Source organism: Cyanistes caeruleus, chromosome 6 (genome assembly GCF_971803275.1).
Source record: "Cyanistes caeruleus chromosome 6, bCyaCae1.hap1.1, whole genome shotgun sequence".
NCBI lineage: Eukaryota > Metazoa > Chordata > Aves > Passeriformes > Paridae > Cyanistes > Cyanistes caeruleus.
In genome coordinates, this window is record NC_141706.1 from 53,052,309 (window position 1) to 53,065,090 (window position 12,782).

General features: G+C 38.2%; 1 protein-coding gene and 1 long non-coding RNA gene across 2 annotated transcripts in view; one reads left to right on the plus strand and one right to left on the minus strand.

Moving 5' to 3' along the window:
- The window catches only part of SLC24A4 (solute carrier family 24 member 4), an 82,865-nt gene extending 78,524 nt beyond the window's left edge, over positions 1–4,341 (plus strand). The window contains exons 15-17 of the mRNA XM_086893074.1: positions 935–1,047; positions 1,681–1,746; positions 3,314–4,341. Coding sequence (XP_086749200.1) covers positions 935–1,047; positions 1,681–1,746; positions 3,314–3,466 — 332 coding nt within the window. The 3' untranslated portion in view covers positions 3,467–4,341. The remainder of the gene's footprint in view (positions 1–934; positions 1,048–1,680; positions 1,747–3,313) is intronic.
- Positions 4,342–5,377: 1,036 nt separating this feature from the next.
- The window catches only part of LOC111929873 (uncharacterized), a 69,017-nt gene continuing 61,612 nt past the window's right edge, over positions 5,378–12,782 (minus strand). Inside the window, exon 7 of the long non-coding RNA XR_015288030.1 lies at positions 5,378–8,659. This is a non-coding gene — a long non-coding RNA (uncharacterized LOC111929873). The remainder of the gene's footprint in view (positions 8,660–12,782) is intronic.

Genomic DNA, 12,782 nt, shown 5'->3' on the forward strand with positions numbered 1-12,782 from the left:
ATGCCTTTAAAGACAGTACAGAGAATTTGCAGTGCTTGAATTCAAGAGAGTTGTTCACTGACAGAAAGCAGACAGGTATAGATGGACCATAATTTGGATACAAATAATTACCTTTCAGCAGTTTCCTGCTAGAAGATCATATATTGATGGTATGGTAGTGTCTGTCTCCACTCTGTTTACTCTGAAACTATTTCTGGGACATATCCCATTTATGTCAGAGTTCCTGTTCTTTTCAGTTCCTTCCTTTCCAGTATTCACTTAGTGGAAGTGATTCAATAGTTAGGCCAGTTAGGTCTAAGAGAAGTTAGCAGGGACAAAGAATTTTGCCTTCCTCATATCCGCTGGCACTGGTGCAGAATTAGATGTCAGCCAGTGGTGAGCATTAGAAGTAGATTTTGTAAAATATCTATGTACTTTAGCACAATTTACCTTTCTTTTCCTTTCCTGTAGAATTTTATGGTTGTTGAAATGAAATTATTACTGATTAAGCCCCATGGAAGTGCATAATATCATTGGTTATGATATGCATAATAACTGGTTATTTTCAGGATCTCCTTTCATTCACATGAGATAAAGGTCACATATCCACATACTAAGTCCAGTAAATAATCTTCAGGTTCCCTGTGGCTGCAGGCTACCTAGAGCAAGACTTTTGACATAGTCCTCAGGTGCTGCATGGATACCACAGACCCTGCAAAGGCTTTGCAAGAAACAAGGAAGATGTAGCTGAAGTGAGCAATTTTTGCACATTTTTTTCAAAGTCAGGCTGATGTTATGGAAATTGCCTGCCTACCTCAGACACTGTGACCACTTCAAGGGCGATTGGACCAATGCAGATCATTTCCCTTTAGTTTCCTCCAGTTACAGAGTAATGGCCATATACTTTGATTTTATCAAAGAGTTGGTTTTTGTTGGTGTTTTTTTTCCTCTACAGGCCTTGGTGACATGGCAGTATCCAATACAGTAGGGAGCAATGTCTTTGACATTCTGGTGGGACTTGGTGTTCCATGGGGTTTGCAGACCATGGCAATCGATTATGGATCAACTGTATGTATACTTGGCAAATCTTTAATTTGCACCTTTATTCTATTTTTAAAAAATCCTAAAAAGAAAGCATGCAAATAGAGTGCAAATAGAATTAATTTAAAACCAACCTGTTGATCATGTTATTAGTTACTAATACTAATAACACTAAGGTGTTATTTCTTTGACAAGGAATCCAGTTAAGGAAGCAATTCTTCTTCCACAAGCTGCAGTTCATTTCCAGTTTGTCAACTGGAGTACATGACACTGTGTGGCAGAATACTATTGCTATGGATGGTTCATGGCTCTATCTTTCTCTTGCTACACAACTTACAGTAAACTTGTCTCCATGTGTCTTAGCACTTCTGTCACTAAATCAGAATAACAGCATATCTCCCTCTTCTGAGGATTTTGAACATAAAATCTGTTATAAATGCTCACTTCTTTTTTAATGGAGATGGGATTACTTTACATTCAGTTTGATTCCTTAATCTTCCCGTTCTTCATTAGGATACATCTGTTACGGATTTGTGTAATTTAAAATATGTAAGGCGCTATTCAAAACAGAAGGTGGACTTTAAATCAGTAAATTGATTTTTGATCTCCAAAGCACAGTTATGTGGTCAACATTTTAAAAGTCTTTTCTGATTTCCACAGGTTAAAATAAACAGCAAAGGATTGGTTTATTCAGTTGCACTTTTGCTAGGATCAGTGGCACTTACTGTAAGTATTAGAGCATCTACAAATATTTTTGAATATTTGAACAGTTTGAAAATACTTCTTAGGTATTTACATGTTCCAGAAGGATAAAATAGAAATACTTAGCATTGATGCTTGTAAAGTATCATTCTTCTAGCAATACCATGAGTTGAAGAGCTACCATTGTACTCAGTGAGGACTGAAATCTGACATTTGGTGCAGGAGATGCTGGATATGTGTAGGTCCCATGGGTTTCAGTGGCAGTGTTGAAACTGCTGAATCCCATAGTACTTCTGTGGTCCTGTGTCCTTACCCCCAGACTGTCTATGCTGAGACAAGACCTAGTGTGCTTCATCATCCTTTGTCCCTGTCTCTGATTTCCAAAACCAGCCAAAATAGAGTGCTGTAGCCTAAACCCTTAATGAAGACTAGTCTGTGAGGACTGTGAACCCCAGGACTTGGAAGAGACATGCTAAATGTCACTCAGCATAAGACAACGTTGTAACACATGACTTCTTAAGGTGAAACAATAATTCTGTTTGAAAAGTCAATTTTGCTGGTACTTAAGGTCTAATCCTGCTTGACTCCCAGGGAACGCTCTGTAGGAAGAATCAAATCAGGTGTAAGGAATCAAAAAGGTATAAAAATATCCACTTATACTAACATCTTTCACTGACTGCCTGTGGAGGCTTTGTAGAGGAGGTGGTCACCACTGGACATTTCACACCGTTGCATGATTGAGTCTTACAAAGCTTCACATCACCTGTGCATGACTTAAGCGATAGAATGACCAGGGCTGTTCACTCCTACTAACTTCCTAATCTATAAGGTGTGAGAACGTGTTCTTCTCATTTCTAATCCCCAGCCTGCCATACTGCACAGTGCCTGTGAAACAACACTGGTGTTCTGTAGACATTTGTATCTGGTGTTGCTGCATGCATATTGTTAATCAGCACTTTGGGAAAAAATGGGAGGATTATCAGAGGTATTACTGTGCTAGCCTTTCATGTATTTCTGAAGAGTCTTTTTGTAGCAGAAGCCAGATCACCTGAGTCTTAGGCATCCATTACTGTCTCATTTGCTCTGCTGAGTACCCTGATTTGCACAGACCCTCCCACAGCAAACTCAGTGGAAAGCTTTGAGCAAAATAAATAATAATTCGGGTGCACTGAACACCATGGAAAATAGATGCCTTCATGAGGACTTCACTGCTTTGCTACCTGTAACTTGTAACCACTTAATTTTGGAGCTCAGCAGATAAGCAAGCAGAGCATCTCTTCTGAAGCTGTTGAAAAGAATGGTCATTAGGTGCTGGTGTACTACTGGGACATAAAGGATTTGCAGAGCAACACTTGAGGGAGGGACATGAATTTAGTTCAGTACATTGAATATTTTGTAAAACAGTCACAGGACAACTGAGACTTAGGACAATCAATAATGTATTTTGCCTTTCAGTCTATAAAATACCAAGAATATATTTTTTGTCTTCCTGCAAGACCTCTAATTCAAAAGACTCGTTTTTAGCTTTATAATGGTTGTTTCCAAAAGTCTCCTTCAGAACTTAATTAACTGACACTCTGTTTGCTTGCAGGTGTTTGGAATCCATATAAATAAGTGGAAACTTGACAGGAAGTTAGGCATCTACGTGTTGCTTCTGTATGCTATTTTCCTGTGTTTATCTATAATGATAGAGTTCAATGTCTTCACCTTTGTCAACTTCCCTATGTGCCGAGAAGAACTTTAAACCACAGCAAGGAGAGAGACTGAAATTCTTCTGATTGCACATGATGTAAATGACAGGAGGCATTTCACATTTCTACCTTCTTTCCATCAGTAATTTGAGTGTCATTCCTGCTTAATCAGCTAATGAGCACTTTTACCTATATGGAAGGAAAGCATACCTTTCTTTCAACATGCTAGCTGAAGGCTACCAAAGCATTTTCCTCATCTTTGGATATTGCTGCCCTGTCATAAAGCTACATGGATCTTACACAGAACTCTAGAAGGACCCATTTCTGGGCATTCTGTTGTGGTTTTCATTCTCCTTTTGCAGACAATCAACCACCACCATCAAGGTTAGCAAGAGGATGGGAGAAAAAAATCTTTATAGATCTTTTGGTTTTGACATTTACTTTCCATGGAAGGATTAGAGGCAAGTTCAGAACCTTTCTTGGCTCAGTCAGAATATTTGAACTACGGGACCAGAAAGTCCAAGACACATATCCATGGCATGCACTGTTGAGGATCATTTCCCCCTTCAAGTGCTCTGCTTATAGAGGAGCTGCACTGACAGTTTTTGATGGCAGCGTTGGATATTTATCACTCTGTTCAATGAACAATGTGGCAGAGAAAGAAGAGGAAATGGTTGTATGTTGTATCACTTGTGATGATGCACACTAGAAGTCAGAGTAACTGCATATCGAAGAGAATTTACATGCAGAAATTCATACTTGAAAAATGTTTTATTGTTTATGAGGAATGCTGTATACATAGATATAAACTGACATTTGTGGAATATTATACCACAAGAAAAACTTTGCATTGGCCATTGTAAGCCCATTGTGTAAATTTAGAAGAAACTAAAGAAATAAAACATAACTGGGTGCTCAGTAACTATCAGTTATTGTTATCAGCTGGGAGTAGTAGCTGAACATAATCCAGACTTTTTGACAACAAAACCCACTCTGATTATGATTTGGTTTGATTCAGTTTGATTGGTGGGAGGAAGAAGCTTATTTCATCAGTCAAGAAGCTGGTGTATTCTTCACCATTTTTTCTTATTCCCAGAAGCTTAATGAAGATGAATGTCTGACATGGAGCAGTGCAGATAAGAGTCACCCTGATAAAAGCAAGTCTGTCAAGAGAATATGGTCCTTGCTTTGATTGCATGCAAGTTTTGAAGCATGATATACTTCTTTTTAACCCCGAGTAGAAGCCAAGTTTTGGTATCCTTTCTACCAGCATAAATCTGATGTAAGGAATTACTCTGGGAATAATTGACAGCTAGACCCAGCCCAGAGTATTAAAACAGCAAGTAACATTCCACATTTTAGCAGTGATATAATTGTAAATCACTGAGACAGCATATTTTGAATTGCTACTAAACTTTAAAAATATTTTGAAGCTGTATGTGAATGATCACATAAAGTTTCTAAAGAAGCACAGTCACCTTTATATGTAGATTTTTAAAAGTTTTTAATGTTTATAAGCCAAACCAAACGTATCAACTAATGGTTGATGTGTTTTTAAATATATTAATATTTTCCATTAAGACTATATATAAAAAATTGTGTCAATGAGAATATACTATAAAAACTAAGCAAATAAGCACTTACTCAGAATGTTCCTTCTTTTGACATATATGAAAATCATTATGTTTAGCCATCTGACATGCAGAATACTGTTTACACCAGGCAATGAGTTTACAATTAAAACTATTTTAAAAATTATTTTAGGATAAATTAAAGGGTGTATGCGTTGGTGGTGTATTTTTTAAGAATTGGGTCCTTTCAATGTGATCCTAAAGAGAAAAAGAGTAACACATTTACTTGCTTTACATTTTGTTACAAATGTCAGTGTTAGTATCCATTTAGGGTTTCTTACCTTAATTAAATAGCTGTGTCGTTAAACTAAGAACTAAAGATGGACACAAATACAGCATTAATGAAATGCTTTATTGAATAGGCAAGAATGGCATTAGACACTTTTTATCTCAAGTATGCCAATGACCCCATTTCCAGGCATTCACAACATTTTTGTTGCAGTATAGAGCTGAGGAGATGGAATTCATGTTCATCTTTGAGTCTTCTGTTGCTGAAAGGCTGTGAAAATGCAGGATATTGCTGCATCACTGTAGGAATATCCCTCTCTAGTCTTACTCTCCCCCCTGCTGTCTTTTAGGAGGACGGTTTACTGCTGAAAATCTGGTGATGGCTTAGATATGAGACTGAAATGAGCAGAGAAACAGACTGAGTAAATGGGTTTTTTCCCTATATTCTGTTGTTGTGGTCTTGGAGAACTGTATCCAAGCAAAGATTTGCTCTCCTGTGCACAGTTCAGGCAGCTCAGTTGTTTTTACATAATAGAACAGTACTTCCAAAGTCTGGTTTTTGAATGTAGTGATCAGCTGAGTTGACAGGGATGAGGGCATCAAAGTTTATAGGGACAGATCTAGAAAATTACACTGTACCTTCATATGTCTGAGCCAGCCAACTTTAGAAGAGTATGGGCACCATTTTTTTCCGTAGCAGCCGACTCTCAGCGCAAATATGCATGAACTTTGTTTGCTAATTCCGTAAGTCCTTCACACATCATTTACAATTACTCTGCCTAATCTGAACATCACCTGCTCCAGAAAACCAGTGTTGTGTTTTGGCAAGAAAGAGTCAGCATCCAGAACAACCACAGCCAATGTGTGGCTGGTTCCTGTCATCTACAGCTCTCCCTGAAATATAAACTCACTTCAGGACAATTTATATTGAATTCTAATGCTGCATTCCATTGGGTGTTCTCATCTGCATCTGCTGCTATGAGACAAGTATCATGCCATGCTTATCATAATGAATAACATTAGTGGGATTCTCCTTTGACACCACCACATGACCAAGGGTGTATTGTTTGCCAAAGAATTATGAGATGCTGTGTCAGAGATTTGATGACAAATAATCATATGAAGTACTTGAAGAAGCTGAGTAGTCCTTGCCCATATGCTAAAATAAGTAGTTATACACTAATCTGTGCAGGTAAACTGAATGGTCCAAGAAAGATCTGATTGACAAATTGTTGGATTGCAGATAAACCCACATCAGAATGTATCAGTAATTCAGGAGGCTGTTGCCGAGTAATAACAGACTAGTGCCTTTCAAATGTATTAAAAAAACCCAAGCAAACAACAAAAAAAGTTAGCTTTTGTGGTCAGGAAACCATTAAAATTTTGCCATTTTCTAGTCAAGAAAAGGAGTGATTTGTGCTTGACTGTCCCCTGTTAGCACAGTTCTATACTGCAGCTGTTCAGATTGTATTTGTAAAATTTTGTAGCTATTTTCTTTCATTAACCGTTGCAAAAGTTAGCTGGCTGAGTTTGGAATGTATGTCACAATGTTCTGTAAGTTAATGTTCAGCTCAAGAGTGAAAAGAAAGCTGGTGGATGTGAGAGAGAAAACTGTTAGTGTGATCTGAAATTTGCCAGCATACTAAAGTGAAAAGTAACACAACTCAGAAAAAGATATCCCATATCCAGCAAAGCTTAACTTCAGTAGGTTTGATTCCATTTTAAAGCTAAGCATCTATCCAAGTGCCTTGCTGGATTGTGTCCTAAGATGACAGTGGAGCATGGTTTCTGGGCTTTTTATCATACTCAGTTCTTTCCATTTTCTATTGGTTTTGTAGTCTAAAGATTTTACTTCTTAAATTAAAAGGTTTGACCAGAATCTGTGGACTTATGCTCTGCTGATACCATTTTGAATTTCCACTCTTGTAAACAAGAGAACTTGTTCCTTGTCTCAGACTTCTCAATTGTGTATCTGCCCTTATGTATGAGCAGGATCAAAACTGAGGTACAGCTGGCCAAGGAGGGCTTTTAGCAGCTCTTTTGTGCTGTAGCTGCCCTGGAGTAGCACAGTCCCACATGGACCCATGGAGTGTAATCATGTCTGTAGCAAGGAACTGGGAGTGTTTCCATTGAGTTCAGCATGTTTGATTCCATTTCTTTACCATAACAATTGTACTGCATTATGAAGTATTGCTTGAGTAAAGATTTCAAGCTCAGGATCTGCACATCTAAATCTAAGAAGCTGCAGAAATAGTTATCTTAATGTCTCTTTGATGGTCTAAGGGCTTCTCTCTGGGCTGAAGTCTAGCCCAGAAGAACACCTTAAGTCTTCCCAGGTACAGGTACAGCATAGTCAACCATCTTTCTCCTGGCTCAGTCTTCGGTGTGCCAATTTTATTTTGTTTTTATATGCTTGCTGCAGCTGTAACAGACAAAGTTAGCTTCTGGTTTTAGATTATATTTGTAAACTTTCTGTCAACATGTAAACAAATGGTCAAAGTCTACTAATTTAATACTTAGCAATTATAGAGAAGATTCTCTTCTGTCTTTTATTTCCCGTGTGACTCTGCTTTAATTACACTTGTTTCTATTATGTGTTTGCTCTAGTTGCACAAATGCCTCATGAGTTTTGTTGTCTTCCTTTCTTGGATTTCTTGCAATTGTTATGCCATTTTCTTGTGTCCCACTGTTAGTTGGTTTTGGTAGAGTTCTTTAAGCTGTAGAAATACTGTCTGATTATTCATGCCAAGGAAAGATCAGACACTATGTAATATGAAACAGACACTAAAATAACTCTGATAGCCAGGTGAAACCAAAGAATCTTCCTAACTGAAGTGTATCACCTTGGAGCATAATGTTCTGTCATTGCAAGCCTCAGATCTCTGTTATTTGTGTTCAAACATTCAGAAGAAAATTTCTGCAGCTCATGCATTTGCTGCACAATTTTCTTTCTATTTCCATGAGTTTGCCACATTTTTCATTTTGTTGGGTGGTGAGATTTATGTGATCATTACACAGGTAAATGACAGAGTTTAGTTCCAGCAATTCTGTACCAAACCCATTATTATTCCCTTGAACCATTTGGAAAAATCTGTATGCAAGTGATCAATGTCCTGCTGAAGAAGAGAATATTCAACTGATGTGTGCATTCCAATTTCTGACCCACCATGTACATGTTTAAAAACCTCCTTTTGAATAACTTGAGCATACACTTTTCTCACATTTTCCCACGTGTGAGGTCCTGATGGTTTTTCCCCCTGTGAAATCCTGTACATGCCTCTCCTGGCAGATGAGATTTGTGTAGCTGCATCTCCACAGGTCGAGATGGGTAGTGACAGTGGCAATTCACTCATCATGTGGTTCTGCTTGCACCAAACAGTGCACTGTCTGAAAGAAATTAATAATTATGGGAAATTACTGTCATTTGGGTATCTTCTTAGAAGAATTGCGAGTTGGAATTTAGTCCTATTTTTCTTTTTCACTTGCACAAAGAATGTAGGCGATCATTGCTGTCCTATCACTGAGATGGTCTTGATAAACTTGATCGACAAATAAAGATTGGTTTATAGCACTAGGCATAGTAAAAAATTCTAAGGGTATCAGAATATCTGAAAATCAGACAGATACAATCTCTAGAAATATTAATAACAACTGAGATGCTTCCTTTCAGAGGGTTTCTGCAGAAAGATTATGGTCTTTATTCATATACCAGTTATGTATGCAAAGAAAACTTGTAAATCTGCTTCCCCAGCAACAAATGCGTTTCAAATTGCTGTTACTGCAGCAAAGTTATGACCAAATTCTTCCCTTCACATTTTTGGGAGTGGTGCCAGTGTTCATTAATGTCCTGGTAGTTGGCACAAATTAGTATCAGTGGAACTGAGCATAGAATTTGGCTCATGGTATCTCCTCCATTGCAAGAAATTCTTTGAAGTCATTTATGGTCACTAAAATAACTTCTGAACCTTTTAAAAACCCGTGTTTCATACTTGCAGGCATTTGCAGTGCACCCTTCAGAGGTGCAATACCTCTTTAAATATTATGAAAACTTTCTAGAACTGCTTACTTTGAAAACAGAAAGGGATGGGTTTATAAACTGTAAATAACAGAAATCTCTCATGTTACTTATTTTTTCAATGACTGTGACCTTATGCACTGTGAATGCTCTGTGATATGGGGTCCATTGTACAGATAAATATGTCATGAAATCCAAATGGATTTAATGTGATAATTTGTTACAAAATGGTGGCATGATATTTGATTATTTTTGTTGTGAGAATTTTAAAAAATAGTTAACTCAGCATTTATAAAGATTATAGCAGTCAGTATTATAATGCACTATATAAAAATATGTACACTATCAATAAATTATATAAACAAGAGTGCTTGCTGGTTTTTTTTCTCAGATAGTTAGTAGATGTGAAACATTCTCATATACATTGCTGATAATATAAACTTTCAGGACCCAAATAGGATGTGTGCCTAGACCTTTTTGGTGAAATCTGGACCCTGCTGAACTGTGACAGAAGGCCCACATTCTGGGTATTCTAGGGAGTATTGCCTGGATCAAGCCATTATTTGGAGTTAAGTGTATCGGTTTGATCTGCAGCAATTCTGAAACACACAATTTGCTTTTTTGGGGCTAGAAAACTGACTTTGCTGAGAACACAGTTTGCTGTACTGAGGCACTGATCCAGAAGCAATTCTGGCAGCCTCAGAAAAACCCCCGATCAGGAGCATTTTGGTTGCCTCATCCTGTGGTGTGTGGGTGTCCAGCAGGTTCACACTGAGTGCTGCATGTTGATGAGAGGCTGGAAATAAGGTCCAAAGGCCAGACAGTACTACTTTCGTTTCCCAGTTCCCTAGGCACTGGAGATATCCCTTCTTAGCCTTGATTGCCTGTTTCCAGCATCCCTGTAGTCAACCTCGGGGTGTATGGAGGCTCCTGGTACATTGGATATTGTCAGTGGCACAGTCTGTGCTGGGATTAGGAAAAGCTTTAAATGCAGTTCTTGGGAAAAGAGGAGCTGAGAGTTCATTTACTTCATCTCGTGACCTGGTGTATTAACAGTTTTATTAGACAAGAGTCTTCTCATGAATACTCCTAGCCAGTTTACTGTCAGGAAGTGCAAGTTAAAACAAAGCTTGATCTTTTTCTTAAACACTGTGCATGAGACTGGAATCCTTACTGGTGTATAAACCTGCCATTAGCCACTGGGGGCTTTTGTGCATCTACAGAAAAATCTTATGGAAGTGGAGAAAAAGGATATTCTGCATTCTCTGAATTTTGCAAAAATTTCATTCTTTAGTGTATGCTAGGCTAAATTTTTCTAAGCTGGGGAAAGAAGAAGATTCCTTCTTATACACAGAATTAATTTTTAAAAATCAGAATCTGAATGGGAAAAGTGCCTCTTCATTTAATCTTTCCATCCTTGACATGGTGACCCATCATGTTATGTAATAGGCTCTATAAAAGGCACATAATCTATGGATTAGTGACACAATAGGCATGACAGTTCCTAAGGGCTGCTATCATAGGCCATATTATTGATGCAGCAGCTCCCTACTGTATGGAAAGCAGAATTGTCATGTAATCTGGACATATTCTGAAAGCCCTTTATTGTAGCTCAAGTGCTCATTGTACTTAATGGCTTCCCCCGTAAGCCATTTTTAAACCTTTCCAACCCAGCTGCATAAAACTACAAAAAAGGGCTGCAGGATGCTGTGGCTTAAGATGGAAAGGGTGAATCAGTCCTAGAAGAGACATGAATTCCTCCCATTTGGCTTGGATTTGTAACAGAGAAATGTCAATTTGAAGTAACTGGATATTATTTTGTCATTTAGCTTTTGTGTAATTGTTTTCTTCCAAAGCCTGATTCTAGAACATGTAGTCACATACTCAACCTGTCAAATCCCCAGCTCAAAAAGACACCTAGTAAAGCTTTGACAAAATTTGTCTTCTTTTTCACATTTTAAATATTTTACAGATATACTGAGTATTTTGCAGAAAACATGTGACATTTAAATTTGATCAGTATCTTTAACAAAAAAATTTCAAAACTTCAAATTTCTGAAACTGCATTTTTACATTAGAAATATGAAAGATTTCACTCAAATCACATGAAACTGAGATAGCACCAAAATACTGTAATTTTGTGTCTTCCTCCATAAAGATACAATTGGAATTGTCTAACTCTGTTGTGTTCTGCATTTGCAAAATCTTAGGTCTTTGCCTAGGATGGCTACCTGTTTGTGTAAACAGTTTTGTCTGTGTGAGCAGGTCCATGCAAGGCAGCACAACTTTGCAGTTTTTAGTCTCAGCAAATCTTATTTACCAGCAGAGCAAGGGTGAATGCTGAGTGGGCCTGTCCCTGCTGAACTGCAGGGGAGGGAAGTGGAAACTGGGGTAGTTGGATTTGTGTGATGCACGTAGGAGACTGTTGTTATGCCAGTACCTGAGATGCATTTCAAAGGTGCCCAGCTGGTGAATAAATCTAGAAGATATTTTTTTTTTTTGGACCTCTGAGCCCAGAACCCACAGAAGGATTCAGAGCTGAGATCTGACAAGTCTGCAGTAAGGGATGAGTGAATCGCAGCCAATCAGTTTGTCTAAGAGGACTAAATTTTTCATTGAGTGAGTTTGTCACTGCCTGAAAATGACTCCAGGAGCTGGAGCAAGGAGATCCTTAATATAGTAGAAAAGAGCATTACAAGATACAGTGGCTGAAAATTTAAACTTAGATAAGGCAAAAAATCAGGTGTGAATTTAAATAATATCAGCAATTAAGCACTAACATACCTTACTTAGAAGGGTGGTGAATTTTCAGTCATGCAGTCTTTCAGCAAGGCTCTTTCTAAGATAACAGTGTTTCTAACATAAATCCTTGTTATAGATTTCCTAATGCAAACTGAAGTTAGTCTTCATTAAAAAAGAAAAAGAAAAAATTTTGTCTTGAGTTATACTGAAGGTGTGACTTGGTGATGGTAAAAGTCCCCCTGACTCTCTCTAGCTCAGTGCCAGCAGAATGGGCTCTGTGTTCTATACTGAGGTCTAGTTTCCCTCTTGCCAATACCCTGACAGCTCCCTGGCATTTGCATTTCTGCTGTGGACTGTGTGGCACTGTCTATTTTATGGAAAGCTGAAAAATTCCTTCTAAATATAAAAGGGGCAAAAAGTTACTTTTGTCTCCCACTCCATTCCATGCAATTGCTTTTCTCCACCTCTTCTTTTCACTTCTGCCGTACTTTTTGCATTATGTATTCTCCTAACATTAAATATTTCTGGAGCAACAGGGCTGCCAGACAGGAGTGCCAGCAGCCCTGTGTGGCAGCACATCTGTCAGCCCCCACAGCTGGTGTGTGTTTGCTGGGGTTTCCTGCACAGCAAACCCTCGATCACTTCAGTAAGTGCAGGTCCAGCATGTGCTGAGCCCGACAGGAGCTTCCCTGTGTGGATAGCTATTCATTTGCCAGCAGTCACACAACCTGATCGTCAGCTTTTGCTTGAACT